This window comes from Myotis myotis, unplaced genomic scaffold (assembly GCF_014108235.1).
Source record: "Myotis myotis isolate mMyoMyo1 unplaced genomic scaffold, mMyoMyo1.p scaffold_m19_p_2, whole genome shotgun sequence".
Classification (NCBI taxonomy): Eukaryota; Metazoa; Chordata; class Mammalia; order Chiroptera; family Vespertilionidae; genus Myotis; species Myotis myotis.
In genome coordinates this window covers 31,826,378-31,846,311 of record NW_023416324.1, presented here as the reverse complement: position 1 = coordinate 31,846,311, position 19,934 = coordinate 31,826,378, and the positions used below count along the sequence as shown (strand labels likewise).

The following is a 19,934-nucleotide window of genomic DNA, read 5'->3' as shown; positions in this document are numbered from 1 at the left end:
TAAAATAAAATAGTATGTGAAAAGAGTCTTAAAAGTCATCATTCAGGGTAATGAAATCCAATGTAATGACACTTCATCTTACCACTGACAGACTAGTAAACATTTAAAAGAATCAAATTTTGATGGTTATTTGTGGAAATGAGAAATCATACATTCCTGCTTTGAAAATATATTAGTAAAAAACACTGAGAGCAATAATAGTCAACTATTTAAAAATTATTATAACATAAAAAATGAATTAAATTTTTATATTTCCATTTATTATGGTTCTGAATGAAATTAGAAAGAGCAAGAGCAAGACAGAAAATGATATCCTTGTAATTAGCTAGTCCGTACAGTAGGTCCTCGGGTTACGTCGGAGATCTGTTCCTGCGGCACAACCTAACACAATTTTTGCTGTAAGTTGGAACCCACCTACATAAGCACCTACGTCACTCACATGGGGCATATACACAGCAGTAATGAAGTGAAAAAGTAAAAAAAAATTAAAAGAAATATAGCAATTTCTGACCTTTACTTGTGGTAAATAATAAAAAACGTAAAACAAATATGTACATATGTCGAAATGACAGAACTTTTTTTATATATAAATAAATGGGAGATGGCGAAGTAACCATGAAAAGATGTATGTCGAGTCCGACGTAACCCGAGGACTGCCTGTATATATAAAAGTCTAAACGACTGAATGACCGAACAACTGGTTTACCAGTTGCTATGATGCACACTGACCACCAGGGAGCAGATGCTCAATGCAGGAGCTGCCCCCTGGTGGTCAATGTGCTCCCAGAGACCGAAGAAGAGCAGCAGTGAGCCTACTGAACAGTGGTGGCAGCAAGTGCAGTGGGGCAGGGGTGAGCAGGACTGGCAGGCAGGAGCAGCAGGAGGCGTTGGACTGCTGGTTTTGGCTGGATTACCACAGGCTATGCTGAGGGACCCCACTGGTGCACAAATTCATGCACGAGGCCTCTACCCAGCATGCGAAATCTCACAAGACTTAGACCCGCCGTGCTGTGAGACCCCAACACACTGCGTCGCGAGACCCATCAATGCACCTCCTGATGACCAGTGGTTTGGTAGTTATGGCATTATGGCATTATGGCCACTGGCTTTTTATAATATAGACTACGGGCCTGGTGCACAAAATTCGTGCATGGGGGGCTGTCCCTCAGCCCAGCCTGCACCATCTCCAATCTGGGACCCCTCGGGGGATGTCCAACTGCCGGTTTAAACTGGCAGTTGGACATTCCTCTCACAATCTGGGACTGTTGGCTCCTAACCACTTCTGCCTGCCAGCCTGATCACCCCTTAACAGCTCCCCTGCCAGCCTTATTGATGCCAGCCTGATGGGCCCCAACTGCCCTCCCCTGCCAGCCTGATCTCATTCCCAACTGCCATCCCCTGCCGGCCTAGTCACCCCCAACTGCCCTTCCCTGACAGCCATCTTGTAGTGGCCATCTTGTGGTGGCCATCTCGTGGTGGCCCTTCTTTGTGGCAGCCATCTTTGTGGCAGCCATCTCTGTGGTGGCCATCTTGTGATGACGTGAGGGCATCGCACGCGAGGGTGCGAGGACTGACTAGGCTTTTATTAGTATAGATAGGAAAAGATCAAAAGGGGGACAGACTTTTTAGGCATGTCATCTGGGCAGCTTCACCAAGAAGCTGTAATTTCACACTCCCCAGGGTACCACCAGCCATTCCCTGCAGGTCACTGATGGAAGGGGTCCAACGAAGGGGAGATAGACACATACACAGTGAAGTTGGTATTTTCTGTCAATCAAACCTGGGAACAAAGATCTTTGGCCAGAGTGGGTGGAGCTAATGCAAGCCCATGAAAATTTGGGGATGCATAATCTTCCAAACAAAAAAAAGCACTATTGGCTCTTGGCTCTCTCTTGGCTTATGGGGCTCTTGGCTTCTGACTTGTGGGGCTCTCTTATTCCTACTTTGTTGCATTTGCCTGTGTTTCCTTCATAGCCATGTGGCCCTGTGGACCCCATATGCCAGTGGTTCTCAACCTTGGCTGCACATTAGAATCACCTGGGAATCTTTTTAAAATCCTTATTTCTGGGCCTCAATCAGGATTTTAAAAAGATTCCCAGGTGATTCTAATGTGCAGCCAAGGTTGAGAACCACTGCCATATGCAATGGACTAATGGATTGCAACTGGGAACATAAACTAAGCTAGCTTAATGCTGGATTGGATTGCTCCAACATGGAACAGGAGCTCTGGACACTGGCTCTGATTTTAGACCTGCTAAAGACTAAATGGGACTTCTTCCTTGAGGGGCCTGAGGGAAATGGGACCTTGGAAACTCAGGGGTTTGATTCCACAGAAGTAAAGCTTTCTACAGTATCTCACCTTCCCATGTGAGTCTCAGGAAATTTGTTTTCTTGGGATACTAAATGAAGCCCACTTCCACGAGCAACAGGTGGAGATGAGGAGGACCTCTCCCCACCAATAACAAAAAAAAATATTTTTCAAGGTGGAAATAAAATTTAGTAAATAAATAAATTTCCTTTGAATACCATGAATATATCTTAAGCAGATGCCATAGTCCAACCAGACTGCTATAACAAAATGCTGTAGACCAGGTGCTTATAAACAACAGAAATTTGTTTCTCCCAGTTCTGGAGGCTGGGAAATTCAAGATCAAGGATCCAATAAATTGAGTGTCTGCTGAAGGCCCACTTTCTGGTTTATGGACACTTGTCTTTTTGCTGTGTCCTCACATGATGGAATGGCTGAGGGAGCTCTCTGGAGCTGCTTTGATAAGGCATGATACTATTCATGAAGGTTTCACTATCATGACCTATTCATACCCTAAAATCCCACCTCCAAATACCATTACATTGGAATCTGGTTTCAACAGTTGAATTTTGATGGCAGGGGGAAACAAACATTCAGTCTGTAGCAATAGATAATTTTAAAACATGAGTACACCTTAGAAAGAATAATTTAAGATTAGAAATAGTGATATAAATTTGAAGTAAAATAAAGTAATGATATATAAAATATATACTTATAAATACATGCACACACATAATATATACAAAAACACAAACTGCACACCAAATTCCAGATAGATGTGTCTGGATAAATAAATAGGGACAAATATTTATTATATATTTGGCTGAATTGGCAAATAATTTAATACTTTAAGCAAAGAGTTACACAGAAAATTATAACCAGTGAATAATTTAGCTTATTGTTAGTTTTATATTACAAATTGAAGAGAATTTGTTCAAGAAAATTTTCTGAATCTTATTAAATACAGTGAGAATCTGCAGCATTTTAGCCAAGGGATGCTCTCAGCTTCCACATTAGATTATCAGGGAGATAGACTTTCTGAAAAATTAGAAAACTTGAAGCACAAATACTGGCTTACAAAAATTCAGGCATTGCACTTTTCACATGAGAGTAAAGATATAACCTTGTTTTTAATTTGATTCAAGAGCCAGGAGATCATGGTGTTTATAAATATCTTCTTAAATTAAAGTAAAATCTCTTTTCTCAGATTGTGATATAATTATCTTTATTTAACCTACATTTTTAAGGTATTATCACCTGCACAAAACCCTAATTGGAACTTATTTCCTTCCAAAGTATCAAATAGGTTATATCATTGTTTCATGCTCTTTGCATTATATGTTGAAAAGTCAGAGATCTGTCTTATTATTGCATCTGTGAAGACAGTGTATCTTTATTAGATTGCTTTAAACATTTTGCTTCAATTTTGTTTTCATAGTCTGTTTATGATGTGATTGATATGGTTTAATTTATATTTATCCTGCGTGAGTTTCACATTTCTCATTTAATACATGAATTTAAAAATAAAATTCCAAAGATTATTTCTTCAAATATTTCTTCTGCATTATGCTCTTTTGCTTTTGGGTGTCTAGTTATATGTGTGTTAGATCTTTTTATTGTTTCTCTTATCTCCCAATGCTTTTATTCTATTCTTTCTTCTTTTTGTTCTTCAGTTTGGACATATTCAGTTATAGAGTTTCTCAGTTCACAAATCCCTGCCTAATATACTGCTAAACTCTTCAAACTAGCTTTATTTTTTTTTTAAGTTCAGAAGTTATATTTTATTCTTCTAGAAATGCCAAGTATTTTTCTTCTATTCCACTTCTATGGTAATGTTATGTAACTCTTCCTCACATGCTAGAACAAATCAATTATAGTTCATTAAAACTTATCAGCTAATTTTACTATATTAATTGACTATGTTAGGTCTGTTTCTATTGTCTGTTTTTTCTCTTATTTTATGTTCAGATGATTTTGTCCTTTCTCAGATATGAAAATTTTGATTTAAGGACATTGCAATAGCTTTATAATTATTCAACTTGTCTAGGCTGAAATGCACTTTCCAGAATTCCCTTTCTTTTATGTTTCCAGGTTAAATGGGTAACAAGGGAAATGTGCAGTTAGAGCTGCAATTGCTCCACTTTCCTATGAATTCTCCTAAATCTTCTCTGACTCCTAAGCCAAATGTATGTGTTAACAGTGTGATGAAGAGCCCTAGATTCTGCAATATAGTCTCTTCAACAAGGTCAGAAGCAATAATCCTGAAGTAGTCAGAAGCAATAAGAATAGATATTGGTTTCACTCTATCTTTGTGAGAGTATCTCATCCATGTGGGTTCCTCTTTATATGTATCTTTGCTAATGAGAGTCATTCTGCTCCCTCTTCCAGTACTAGTAAGGGAATGCAGACTAATATTTTCAAGGTAACCACTGAGCTGAGATGCAGAATATAAAAGGGTAATTTAAAAGGCTGCAAAAATCGCTGTTCTTATCTAAATTCAGGTTTTTTTCCCCTGATTTTTTCCATGGTTATTGCAAGCTTTTGGTTAGTTTCCAGAGTTCTGATAAAAGTTGATTTCTGACATATTTTTTCCCAGTTTACTTATTGTTTTATAGAGAAAAATGCATTAGTCAGCTTTGGGTGCCATAACTAGGTGATTTAAATAACCAACATTTATTTTCTGAAAGTTCTGGAAGTCAAAAGTCCAAGATCAATTTGTAGTAAGGCCCCTCTTCCCAGCTTGTAGGCAACCATAGTCTCACTGTGTGCTTTCATGACCTCTTCTTTGTGCAAACCGAGAGAGAGAGAGAGAGAGAGAGAGAGAGAGAGAGAGAGAGAGAGAGAAGAGCAAGCTCCCTTGTCACTTCTTATATTAAGAATAATTCTATCAAAATATGCTGAATCAGCACCTCAAACTCCACAACTTATTTAACTCTGTCATTCAATGAACTACCTATTAGGGTGTTCCTAGTTCTGCTCCAAGCATACAGACCTCACAGTGGACCTTTTCAAATTACCAAGAACTTAGAAGAAAAGCAAGACTGCTTTTTAAAAAAGCCAATGTTACAAAAACTCTATTTCTTAGCTTTACTCAGTGTCCCCCTAGTGTGCTTTCTCTTTTTTTCCAAGCCCCAAAAGCTAACTATCTTAAATGGGCAATTTAAACTCCACATTCTCAAAAAATCTTTCTTTGAGGTATTAGTTCCACATCACCCTTTTCATTCTCTGATATTTTGAATTAAGGTAGAATGGTTCACTCTCTTAAAGTTTTATGTAGACACAATTGCTTTGGATTATTTTGCATTGAGATAGACAATTGTATCATGTCCAAATGTTTTGCTTTTCCATATACTTTATACTGGGTTATATATGTAGTCATCACAGAAATACAAATTACCACAATAAGATATCAGTACATGCCAACCAGAATGACTAAAATTTCAATCACTGACACCTATTATTATTATGTACTAGCAATTATGTTTTCTGTATAATTACTAGTAGTAATGTAGTTATACAGCTATTATTTTCTAGGTATTTATTTCTCCATCCTTTTACATTGAAACTGCTTTACTCATTAAGTTTTAAGCATATATATTAGTCAGAGTTCTCCAGAAAAATATACCAAACAGAAAATTTATTGCAGAAATTGGTGCATGTGGTTTTGAAGAACAAAACAATCCCATGATCTGCCATTGTATAGCTAGAAAACCAGGAAAGCTGGTAGTATAATTCAGCAAATTCTGAAGGCCTGAGGACAGGGGAAGCCAATGGCATAACCCCCAGTTCAAGGTTAATGTCCTGAGAACTAGGAGCTCTGATATCCAAGGGAAGGAGAATATGGACATCCCAACCCAAAAAGGGAACATAAATTTGCTCTTTCTCCACTTTTTTGTTTTATTTGGGCCCTCATTGGATTAGATATTACCTGCCCATATTGGTAAGAGCAATCTGTTTTACTCAGCCTAGTGATTCAAATGCTAATCTCTTCCAATAACATCCTCACAGATACAAGTTGATGCATAAAATGTTATTTATTTACAGTTCTTTTTAAAAAATTGAATTTATTGGAGTTATATCCTCCTATATAATAAAAGACTAATATGCAAACTGTCCCCTCTACCAGGAGTTCAACTGGGAGTTCAAGCTAGGGTGGGGCTAGCTGGCCAACTGCCCATGGCCCCTATCCACGGCCCTGCCCGATGGGCCCTGATTGGGGTGGGCTGGCCGGACCCCACCTGTGCGCAAATTTGTGCACCAGGCCTTTACTTGGTTAATAAAATTATATAGATTTTAGGTGTACATTTTTATAATAGATTATCTATATATTGCACTGTGTGTTCACCACCATAAGTCAGGTCTCCTTCCATCACCATTTACTCCCCCTATACCCTTTTCTTTCTTCCCCCACCCCCCTTTTCCTCTGGTAATCACCATAATCCTATAGGTTTCAGGTGTACATGTCTACAATACACCATCTATATATTGTATTGTGTGTTCACCGCCCCAAGTCGAGTCTCCTTCCATCACCATTTACCCCCCTATATCCTTTTCTTTCTTTTCCCATCCCCCTTTCCCTCTGGTAATCACTGTGCTGTTGTCTGTGTATGTGTTGGTTTCTTTTGTTGTTGTTTAATCCCTTCACCTCTTCACTCAGCTCTGCAACACCCCTACCCTTTGACAGCTGTTCTCTCTCTATGAGTAAGTTGACACATAAAATTAAGTAATCATCACAGCTTATGTCATGAATCAAAAATCTTTTATTTTGTAATTTTATCAAATTTTAGTCTCAGTTTAAAAATCAGAGATTTAAGTCCATTCATATAGCTAATTGTGGTACATTGGAATTATTGCAGGATTTTATGTACATTTATTTGTTTCTTAGCTTATCAGTTTTTCTACAAATAGGTATTCTGTTGCTTGAGATGTTAATTATGGTGTGATTACATTTGGCCTAGGTAATTTCTCATGTAAATTTGCAAGGAAAATACATATGCAATAAATATACTGAAAGACTGCAAAATATCTATGAATTTTTTTTATTTTGCTTTCATTCATTGTAATTATTTGGCTCTGTACAAAAGTACGGGTCCTTGGTTTAAAATGCCTTCTCCTCAAAGTTTACATTGCTGGTTCTACTGTCCTCAAGTGTCCTGTGTTTCAGATGAGTAGTCAGATGTCCATTCTTGTGAAATATCTGTTAAGGAAGCAGTGACTCTTGTTATTGAAGATACATGGATTCAAGTCTAGTTAAACTTAAGATATGGGGAGGAGTGCACATCAGAGGCCATGAGGGTACTCACTGACATTCACAGGACAATGAAAATCAAGATCAAAATCTACATTTTACAGACAGAATAAAATTGGAGAAAGAAATGAATGTCTTTGATTTTAATGCTTTTTAGGGTTAAATTCTATAGCAGAAACCAATATCAACAATCATTTTAATGTAAATTACATGTATCATTCAAGAACTTTGAGTGGATGAAGAGATATATACAGAGAAGCAAAGATTTTGGCTTAAATATCACACAAGTCACAAAATTTGAGCACTGCCTACTATAAACCTGAAGTCTATCATTTAGCTAAGGGAGTGGAGTCTCTCCTAAGACAGATGTAGTTCAAATCCACATTGGGATAGTTAGAATACATTTGTTAAGGGAGTTAAATGGTTTGGAAGTGAAATGTTAACGCAAATATCACAGGTATGACTCATTCCTTTGGCATTGCAATTCTAGAAAAGTAAGCCTGGCACCTTTGCAATTGCTTGACTTAGATCAGTGGTTCTCAACCTTCCTAATGCCATGACCCTTTAATACAGTTGCTCATGTTGTGGTGACCCCCAACCATAAAATTATTGTTGTTGCTACTTCATAACTGTAATTTTGCTACTCTTATGAATCGTAATGTAAATATCTGATATGCAGGATGTATTTTCATTGTTACAAGTTGAACATAATTAAAGCATAGTGGTTAATCACGAAAACAATATGTAATTATATATGTGTTTTCCGATGGTCTTAGGCAACCCCTGTGAAAGGGTCATTCCACCCCCAAAGGGGTCGTGACCCACAGGTTGAGAATCGCTGACTTAGATAGAAACAAGCCAGGACAAGACACATACTTTGGCCCCTTTCATAAAAGAAACCCCCCAATTCAAGGGCTTAGAGCAGTAGTGGGTATTTGGACACCACCAAATTATGACCAATTGGAATTTATCTAATTCTTTCTTAGACAGAAGGGAAAGCTCTGAGCAGTGGCAAGAAGGAGATGAAATGAGCCTGTTAGAATGAGTACAGCCCTTCTCTGGCTTTTATGCTGTTACTTCTGCTCTTTTCTGTTGGCAGGGTCTCCTACACGGAAATTGCTCATTGGATGGTATGCTACCTCTCCCTGTTCTCGTGCCTTCATTGTCATCTCTGGCAGGAAGCAGAGCCTAAATATAAACCTCTCTTGGGGCAAACACACATTTGTCCGACGTTTCATGCCCTTGTCCTAATTTCCTTTCTGATAGCTTGCCCTATTTGTGTGAGCCATCCTTCACAGTGGAATGGTCAAGTTAAAGGGGAAGTCTTTGCTGAACTTACAGATCTAAGTTATTTGGTGCCATTTTAGTTTAGGGTCTGAGGCTTAACTTAAATTTAAATAGCAGTAGGGCCAATATACACTTATTGAAGTTAACTCTTTTTTAGAGAAAGTTTTTAATACTAAGGAGTGGCAATTTCCTTAGCCATGTTTATGTTCATCATTTCCCTTGGGATATTATTGGTGTAATACGTGGATAGTAAATAATAAGATGCAGGCATTCAGATCCTGTAACTACCCAAATGTCTTCACCTTTTTCTATTCCCAATACTAGAATGGGGGTAAATGCTTACAAAAAAGACTAAAATTTAGGGATCTAAGACCCACGTCATAGAAAAAACCTCTAGAACTAAATACCAAACTTAAGCAAAATGAGAAAAGTTGCAATCAGTGGGATTTTTTCAAAGTTTTATTCACAGGCCTGGAAGGGCAGCTTAGATATAGTCTCTATTCTTTCTCACTATATGACACCCAGGTCCCTAAATGGACTACATCGATTTAAAGGATGTCCAAAAATTCACGCAAGATTTAAATTTTATGCCATTAGCTATCGCAACATGATAATACAGTTTTTTGTGCCTAAATTGCAAGATATGAATGTGGACGACATGTGGTTTCAACAAGACGGTGCCACATGCCATACAGCCCGAGAAACAATTCAATTACTGCATGAGTCATTTCCTGGTCATGTAATTTCCCATTTTGGTGATCAGAATTGGCTGCCCAGATTGTGCGATTAAACACCGTTGGACTTTTTTCTTTGGTTTTTTTTGAAGTCTAAGGTTTATGCCAACAAGCCCACGACTACCCACACCTTGAAGGAGGAAATTGAGTGCTGTATCAATGAAATTCAGCCACATTTATGCAAAACAGTCAGGGAAAATTTCAACAAAAGAGTGCGTATGTGCCAGCAAAGCCGTGGAGGCCATTTACCCAATATGCTATTCCATACATAACCTTATACTGTATACTTTATGAATCAATAAAAAATTTGCAATTTTTAATTATAAACCTGTGTCTTCTATCAAAATTACTTCTTGCATGAATTTTGGGACACCCTTTATTAGTCTGAGACAAGAAAAATGATTAAATAATTAATTAGGATTTGGAGCCACAGCACTCAAAAAAGTATAAAATATGTTTTCATTGGTTGCTCTGGCTCTTAGCCTATTACATCTGTCTTTTTTTTTTTTACTTATATTGACCATTACATGGGAATTGTTTATGATATGGATGGTATGATACCCTTGCCTATACATGTGCCTTCATTACCATAGCATAAGTTTTAGTTGAAGGAAGAGTTCCACCAAAATGTCAAAGGGAACCTTCCTTGTGAATCTGCAGCAAACTTTCTACAATTAATTGGTCACCAGCTAGGCATGGTTGGGCTGAGGTCTTTCTCTGGTGCTGCCCAGTCTGTGATGTAAATGGTAAAGCCTCCATCCCCACACAAATGTGTTCTATCAGTGAAGGAGGACTTGGTAATGTAATGGGATGAGCATTTAGCAAGGCATGAGGTAATTGCTAATGTTCCCATTCTGCTTGCTGATGTAGAAGAAAAATGTGGATAAGCTTATTTGACCTTATAACAGAATTTTCAGAGTGCAAGTTAACCACATAAGGGATTCAGGTGGAGGTATCCTATCTAATAAAAGAGTAATATGCAAATTGACCATCACTCCAACACACAAGATGGCCGTCCCCATGTGGACACAAGATGGCTGCCACAAGATGGCCAAGAGGGGAGGGCAGTTGGGGGGGATGAGGCCTGCAGGGGAGGGCAGTTAGGGGCAATTGGGCCAGCAGGGAGGGCAGTTTGGGGGGACCAGGCTGGCAAGTGAGGGCAGTTACTTTGTTTTTGCTGGCAGGGAAGTGGTTAGGGGTGATCAGACTGGCAGGAAGAAGAGATTAGGGGCAATCAGGCATGCAGGCAGGAGAGCAGCTGGGAGCCAGCAGTCCTGGATTGTGAGAGGGATGTCCGACTGGCCGTTTAGGCCCAATCTCGGTTGGCAGTCGGACATCCCTCTAGGGGTCCCAGATTGGAGAGGGTGCAGGTTGGGCTGAGGGACACACCCCCCACTCCATGCACGAATGTCATGCACCAGGCCTCTAGTAGGTGATAATATCATCAGAGCTCCCACCCTCGCCATCTCGCTTACCTTTCAGGGTATAAAGGAGACCAAAAATGAGTAGGGTGAAAAATGCCATCAGTGAACCCAGGATCAAACACATATCACACATCCAAGTACTATAAAATGGGGCTAGGCCATCCAAAACAGAGCCTGGAAAAGAGAAAAATTTAAAATATATGTGTATATATTTTAAACAAAACCAAATAGAGACTGAAAAATATGCACAAATAAAGAAAACATATCCCACTTAACAAGGGGAAGGAGGAGCACTGACAAAGGAAAATCTGCCTTCTAGCCCTCATTTACTTGTGTGTGTTTTTCCTGGGCCTGATTTGGGATAGCAACTCCAGGCATTATGATGGGATAAGACTTGGTAGTTTAGATGAGCCAGAGGGTGCATGGAATTTGGGCTGAGCTATGAGTGCACACCACGAGGTGTCTACTCATGTATCCATAGGTAACTGAGAACACACTCTCATTTGTTTTCATATACTTGGTTAGGAGCTGCAGAGGCAAAATGTTCTAGAAGCATCATAGAGATAATAAATTGGACATCTGAGCATTTGGATAAAACAAAATTGTCTGTAATTGCAGCTCAGTGGTGGAAGACTAAATTTGAATATGCAATGTGTACTGGATATGACCATGATATTGAAAGAGCTCAAATTCAATCCACTGAAGTAACAAATGGACAAACGAAGATAAAGGAGCCATGATACTAAATTCAAGACTGTAAAATTCTTTTATTGCAATGAGGCCCTAGAAGGACTAGACCAGGGGTGGGCAAACTTTTTGACTCGAGGGCCACAATGGGTTCTTAAACTGGAGCGGAGGGCCGGAACAAAAGCATGGATGGAGTGTTTGTGTGAACTAATATAAATTCAAAGTAAACATCATTACATAAAAGGGTACGGTCTTTTTTTTTTAGTTTTATTCATTTCAAACGGGCCGGATCCAGCCCGTGGGCCGTAGTTTGCCCACGGCTGGACTAGGCAGAAGTTAGACATGGTAGTTTTCATTTCATTAATGTAAAACATGGTCACTAAAATGTAAGCTCCAGAAGATCAGGGCCTTTTAATATTTTGTTCATTGTTGAATCCCCAGTATTTAGAAATGTGCCTGGCACATAGTAAGCCCTTATTAAATATATGTTAAATGAATTAGAACTATAAAGACAACATTCATCAGAAATCAGAAACAAGTTTAGATATTCCAATTAAGAGATAAAATCTTATAAAATACCCATATATATTTCAAAAATTGAAAGAGACAATCCAGAAAATATCTGCAGGCCAGAAGAAAAAAAATTTTTAAGTAACATGAGAAATAGCACATATGAAAAAGTCTGGCTTGCAAGAAAGAATAAAGATAAAAAAATTGTAAATATATGGATAAATATAAATAAACTATAGGCCTGGTGCACAAATTTGTGCACAGGTGGGGTCTGGCTGGACTGGACTGCCCCAATGGGGGCCAATGGGGCGGGGGGGGGGAGCGCTTAGTGATTGGCCAGGGGGCCTCACCCCCAACCAGGGTGGGGATGCCCATAGGGGCTGGGCTGGCTGGGGGGAGGGGCTGTGGGAGGTTGGGGGCACTGATCAAGGCCCTGATGGAGCAGGTTGGCCACCAGAGTGCACATCATAGTGACGGGTTGTTCCAGTCGTTTTGTTCATTCTGTTGTTCCAGTCGCTTGGCTTTTTTATATCTAGGTAATGCTATATAAAACAATCTTAATATATAAAGAGGTAATATGCAAATTAGGCCCAGACACCATAACAGGTTGACCATTCACAGGGACGGCACTCCAGGTCTAAGCGCCATTTCGACCCGTCCAGGCAGACTCCCCCCGTGGCCCACAGCCAAATCCCAATGCAGACCTGGGGTTTACTACTTTACTGGAGCTGCTCCCCACTCCCCTACCCCCTGCCCCAGGACCCTGCTGCCCACTGCAGGGCGCCCGGGCAGCATTCTGACAGGTGGGCAGCCCAGGAGAGCCGAGTGGAGCGGAGGCTGCCGGGAACCACGGAGGGGCAGGGCCACAGGAGCCAAGCTCCCGGGGGTCTGAGGAGAGCGCCTGAAGGAAAAGGAAGCTTCCGCAGCGAAGCGGCTGGGGCTGGCCGGAGCCCCGCAGCCAGGGGTTCCGCAGGTGCACAGACAGGCCCCTGCCTGAGGGGCGGCTCCCAGCAGCTGGCCAGGAGGTGGGCAGCCCAAGGGGCACAGAGCGGCGCCAAGGCGGGGTGCACTGGAGGGGGCTCGGCCGGAGCAGGGGTCCGGGGGGCGGGGATCTGCCTCGCGGGAGGAAAGCGAGGTTCTGCAGTGGCCCCACGATGCGGGAAACAAGAGGCTATGACTGTCTGCATGGAAGGACGCCCAGGTGGAGTGGCGCAGACCTGCAACCCGAGGCAGGGGTTGAGGGGCAGTGCCACCTCACTGCAGGGGTGCCACACTGCTGGTTACCCCACTGTGGCAGTTCCGTGAATCTGCCGGTGCTAACTGGGCCTGGCCACTTGAGAGACCGCCACTCCTGCTCCAGCCTTGGCCCCAAAGCAAGCCCATGCCCGCCCCGCCCCCAGGTCCCGCCATGCCCCACTGTGGCATGTGCCTGCATGGTGAGTGGGAAGCCTACCACCTGCTCCCCAGAAGGGAGGGCAGTAAAGAATGCGGGCGGGCGGGGAGGGAGCGGGGTAGAGGAAAGAATGTGGAGCATCCACGATGAAGAGGTGCTTGAGAACGAGGCTGGAAGCCTCATGGGGAGGTTTATTCTATTTGCTCCATGGCTGTCCCTTAGGAAGGGTGGAGAGCGCAGTTGTGAGGGCTCCCTGCACGCTGAGTCCAGTTCCATAGCCAACTGGAATTGGACTCAGTTTCCTGATCTGTAAAATGGATTAAGCGTGTCCCAGTGCCTTCACTGAGCTTTGAGGGTCAATTGAAATACTATATAAAGAAAATGAGTGAAGACGTGAGAAAGAAAAGGAAGGGCAGGCAACACAAAAGAAAGATGGAAGGAACTTGTAAACCTATTGTCACTTAAATAGGGAATATAGTCAACAGTGTTGTAATGATGGTAGGATGCCAAGTGGGTACTGGAAATGTCGGGGAACACTTTGTAAAGTATATGATTGTCTAACCACTATTCTGTCACTAATATAAAACCTGAAACTAATACAAAATAATATTGAAAGTAATGAAAATAGGAGTGAAATGTTTATAAATTTCAAAGTTTAGACAAAGGCTGTAAAGGAAGGAAAGGGGAGAATAAAAATACCGTTTTTCATTTTACCACTTTATTGTCTTTTCAGTACATGAAAAAGACAGTTGTCTTTATATGGTGCTTTTATACTTTTCTAAGTCATTATCTCATTTGATGTTCAGGGCAACTTAGACAAGATAATTATTTCCTCCACTATTCAAAGAAAGGAAATCTTGGTGTCTGGACCCAATGATTCAATCATCAAGCCCTTATTGTAAAGCAGGGTTAGTGAAATTTTCTGTGAAGGGTCATCTCTATACTAATAAAAGCCTTGGGGGTGATCAGGCCAGCAGGGGAGCAGTTAGCAGCCAGTGGTCCCGGATTGTGAGAGGGATGTCCAAGTGCTGGCAGTCAGACATCCTCTGAAGGGTCTGATATTGGAGAGGGTGCAGGCTGGGTTGAGGAACTCCTCCCACCCCCATGCATGAATTTCATGCAACGGGACACTAGTAATTATAATAATCTTGTATGAGGCTTAAATAACATAGAATTAAAATTTCCAATAACCATAGTTTATAACTCCATGGAGTTAAATATTAATAAGGTGTTCCAGGTACTTTTTTTCTTACTCTAAATATTATTTATTGTGCATGTATCTTGTGAACTGATTTGAGTATTTCTGTTTCATAAAAATAAACTTTGCACATATACCAATGTAACAATCCCAGAATATTCTACATTCTAGAGATTAGCAATTACACAAAAGCAACTGTGAGAAGGTGATGATTTAGCTTGATTATATCCTGATCTTAATATTTTACAAGGGTATTTTTTTCACTAAGGAATAGAAATCTGGATTACAATGTTTGCTAACCAAACAGTTTTTCTTTGTCTTTTTTTTCTTCACACCTTGCTGTATTATATCAACAGAGTGCTTTAAGATTTTGACCTTCAATTCAGTTATGCAACATTTTACCATCTCCCTTTGTTCTCTAAAAACAGTGTCATAAAATACATTCCCTTGGAGGTGATATCTATATAGCATAACTTTTGCTCTTTGTATTGCTACTCTGAAGGAACAGGGAAGGAAATGTGTCATCACACATTTGTTACTTTCAATTGCAACTTCATATGTGGTATTTTACAAGAATTTTTTACCCTTTTCCCCATCAAAGTTTCAAATCTCCCTAGTAGTGAGCTTGACATATACATGAATCTCATTCCACTTTCCACTTCTCACTGTTACATAGGTAGCTGGGATATTCTAATAAAATCTCCCAACATCTACAGCATATCAAAGAATGATAAACTAATAAAATGTCATAGTTACATCATTTGGGTGATAAATATATAAGAAAGTTATTTAAAAATACATCATATCACACAAAATGGTTTGCTTGAAATATTTTTGAAGAAATTGTTTATAATGCTAAAAATAAATCAGTTTTAATGTCAATACTCTTTATTTATAATTGACATTTACAATAATAAAATTTTACTTCATCAGTTTAATCATTACAATTAAAAAATCAAATGTTTTGGCCTGGCCAGTATGACTCAGTGGCTGAGCATCCACCCATGAATCAGGAGGTCACAGTTTGACTCCCGGTCATGAGCAGAGATCAACGATTCTCTGGCATCATTGATGTCTCCTCTTCTCTCTCCCTCTCCCTTCCTCCCTCAAATCAACAAAAAAACTATTTTTAAAAAATCAAATTTTTGAAAACAAATAAAAATCGGAGAATTCTGTGTTTTGGGTAAAGCACAAGATGTAATTTCTTCATCTGTAAAATGGGACTACTATGTACTTCACATTTTGTGAAGGCTGAATAGTCAGTGTATGTAAAGCACACAGCAACTGTGCACATGCAGTTCTCTCTTCTCTCACTTGCTCAGCACACATGGATTGTTTCATTTGGAAAGAGGTCATGAAGCTCTGTGACCTATGGAGTCATCAAATGCCCTTTGGAGTTCACAGTCTTTGAGAGAATAGACTTGTTGGAAGACAAAACAATCCAACTTATATTATTTATGGAAGGATGTTGAAATAAATGGAAGCAGAATGTAGCTTCTCAGAAGTGATGGCATGAAATCTGTATCTTTAAAGGTAAATAGAGATTTTCAGGTTGAGAATATTATTTGTTAAATATTCCAAATAATGGTTGGTAGATAAATATAGATTTTTAATAGGTGATAGATAGATACATAGATAGATAGATAGATAGATAGATAGATAGATAGATAGATAGATAGATAGATAGATGATAGATGTTGCAGCACATATACTGTTATCAGAGAGTTGTTTATGGTAGTCAGATTTCCCCATACTAACAATCCCATTTACCATCGCATCAAAAAAAATTAAGCTACCTAGGAATAAACTTAACTAAAGAGGTAAAAGACCTCTACTCAGAAAACTACAGGACGTTGGAAAAAGAGATAGAGGAAGACATAAACAGATGGAAGAACATACCGTGTTCATGGATTGGTAGAATCAACATCATTAAAATGTCCATACTACCCAAAGCAATCTATAAATTCAACGCACTTCCCATTAAAATACCAACGGCATACTTCACAGATCTAGAACGTACGCCCCAAAAATTCATCTGGAATTAAAAAAGACCCCGAATAGCTGCAACGATCCTGAAAAAGAAAAAAGTAGGTGGGATCTCAATACCAGATATCAAGCTGTATTACAAAGCCACTGTTCTCAAAACTGCCTGGTACTGGCACAAGAACAGACATATAGATCAATGGAATAGAATAGAGAGCCCAGAAATCGGCCCGAACCAATATGCTCAATTAATATTTGACAAAGGAGGCAAGAACATACAATGGAGCCAAGATAGCTTCTTCAATAAATGGTGTTGGGAAAATTGGACAGATACATGTAAGAAAATGAAACTAGACCACCAACTTACACCATACACAAAAATAAACTCAAAATGGATAAAGGACTTAAATGTATGACGGGAAACCATAAAAATTCTAGAAGAATCCAAAGGCAGCAAAATCTCAGACATATGCCGAAGCAATTTCTTCACTGATACAGCTCCTAGGGCACTTGAAACTAAGGAGAAAATGAACAAATGGGACTACATCAAAATAAAAAGCTTCTGCACAGCAAAAGAAACCATCAACAAAACAACAAGAAAGCCCACTGCAGGGGAAAACATATTTGCCAATGTCATTTCTGATAAGGGCCTCATCTCTAAAATTTATAGGGAACTCATACAAGTCAACAAAAGGAAGATAAACAATCCAATCAAAAAATGGGCAAAGGATCTAAATAAACAGCTTTCAAAAGAGGACATTCAAAAAGCCAAGAGACATATGAAAACATGCACAAAGTCACTAATCATCCGAGAGAGGCAAATCAAAACAACAATGAGGTACCATCTCACACCTGTCAGGCTGGCTATCATCAACAAATCAACAAACGACAAGTGCTAGAGAGGATGTGGAGAAAAAGAAACACTCGTGCAGTGCTGGTGGGAATGCAGACTGGTGCAGCCACTATGGAAGACAGTATGGAGTTTCCTCAAAAAACTAAAATTGGAACTCCCATTTGACCCTGTGATCCCACTTCTAGGAATTTATCCCAAGATACCAGAAACACCAATCAGAAAGGATATATGCACCCATATGTTCATAGAAGCACAATTCACCATAGCTAAGATCTGGAAACAGCCGAAGTGCCCATCAGTAGATGAATGGATTAGAAAACTGTGATACATCTACACGATGGAATACTATGCTGCTGTAAAAAAAAAAAAAAAAAAAAAAAAAAAAAAAGACCTCTTACCATTTGCAACGGCATGGATGGAACTGGAGATCATTATGCTAAGTGAAATAAGCCAGTCAATGAAGGAAAAATACCACATGACCTCACTCATTCATGGATAATAGAGACCATTATAAACTTTTGAACAATAATAGATACAGAGGCAGAGCTGCCTCAAACAGATTGTCAAACTGCAGCGGGAAGGCCGGGGAGGGTTGGGGACAGGAGGGAGGGGGGTAAAAGATCAACTGAAGGACTTATATGCATGCATATAAGCATAACCAATGGACATAAGACACTGGGGGGTAGGGGAGGCCAGGGGATTGTCAAGGGAGGGGGAAAAAAAGGAGACATATGTAATACTCTTTGTAATACTTTAAGCAATAAAACAATAAAGAAAAAAGATTTCCCCATACTGTTGGAAAAAGAATGCCACCTTATACATTCTTACATATTGCTACTTTCTAGTTAACTCTGATTGGGTTGTCTTCTTGGCTCATTTGTTTGTTAAGATTTGAGGGTTGGGTTTGTAACTGGAGATGCAAATATATGTAATGGGCTTTGTTTGGCGCCAGTTCAGTAATAGATCTGAAAAATCCCTCCCAAATAATAAAGTGATCCTTTTGTTTACCTTGTCATTGTCTTATGTAAATAATTCCTAGCAACTGCAAGTGAATGAAAGATATTGCGAATTCTCAGATACTATCATAATAAGGTACATGATATACTATAATTACAGTTCTAAATAGCATCTAAGTATATAGGCAAAATGATAGCTTTCAATAGTTTTGAGACAATAGGAAATAAAATAAGTAAAATTATGAATTTAGATTTTTTTCATTAATTTTTCAAAGATCCATAACTCAAAAATGTTTTGAATCATGGGTTTAAAGCCAACCTATAGGTGACATCAGCAATTGTGTTTTGTAAATGAGTGTCTGGACTTCATAATTTTGAATGAAATGTCCATAAGATCTGAAGGAATGTATCTTTTCCCTTGGTGCACAAGCAACTATCACCATGAGTAGTGGCAGACATACACCATCAGTACAGTCTAAAACTCTGGGCCTCTAACAGTTCAGGGAACAGAATCTGAAGACTTAGATGTCACCTGAACTCAGACTCCTCTTCCTGCTGTTGCTTTAAAGGTCACTCAGCTTTATGAAAATACCTCCTAGTAAAGAGGGTACCAGCCAAAGAAGAGATGACCTAAAAAAATCTCACTTTTCTAGTTTCACTTACCTTTATCCCGCAGATGCCAGTAGACAGGAAAGATGCTAGCATGCATCAGGAATGGTAAACACTCAAACACAATTTTAAAAAAAATGTGCCAGTTTTTTTGTATATCTGAAAAAGAGTCAAAGAGAGTATTAAGAAGGAGGAATTTAGGGATACAGTGGAATAACAACAATGTATCCCTGGATGCAGGAAAAATTTTTAAAGGTCTCAATGCTATGTCTACTTAGAGTTATTCAACCTCTGTCAGAGCTCAGGCATTTAGGCTAGGGACAGAGCAGGGTTAGGAAGAATGACCTCTTCTTACTTCTCCCCATTTTGTGCAGCATGTAATCAGACTGGAAATAAGATCTAGAAAGAGTAGGGCCCTGGTCACTATAATCTGTAAATACTTAAGGGCCTAAAGTTTATGGGACCAACAAAATACTAGTGTTGGGAAACTGTGTTAGTTCAGGAAACAAAAGTGTCCTGGAAGCCAAGAATTTTATAAATGTAAAGGCCTTAAGTTATAATGCAAGGCTCTTCTCCACAGCATCCCTGCTATTCAGACAATCTTTACTTCAATATTATTTTCAAGGGAGCTTACTGAAATGTGAGAAATATCATTTCAAGGCTGGAAAACACCTCTTATTAAACTACTAGAGGTCCAGTGCATGAATTTGTGCACCAGTGGGGTCCTTTGGCCTGGCCTGTAGG

General features: G+C 39.6%; 1 protein-coding gene across 2 annotated transcripts in view; it reads right to left on the bottom strand.

Annotated features, from left to right (window-relative positions):
- Nucleotides 1-7,048: 7,048 nt before the first annotated feature.
- Nucleotides 7,049-19,934, bottom strand: part of LOC118676431 (putative selection and upkeep of intraepithelial T-cells protein 1 homolog) — a 53,710-nt gene continuing 40,824 nt past the window's right edge. The window contains exons 6-8 of one of the 2 annotated variants that reach the window (XM_036350329.1): nt 19,245-19,349; nt 11,053-11,175; nt 7,049-7,505 (exon numbers count right to left, since the gene is read on the bottom strand). In XM_036350329.1, coding sequence (XP_036206222.1) covers nt 7,453-7,505; nt 11,053-11,175; nt 19,245-19,349 — 281 coding nt within the window. In that variant the 3' untranslated portion in view covers nt 7,049-7,452. The remainder of the gene's footprint in view (nt 7,506-11,052; nt 11,176-19,244; nt 19,350-19,934) is intronic. The other variant, XM_036350330.1, reaches the window with a different exon arrangement.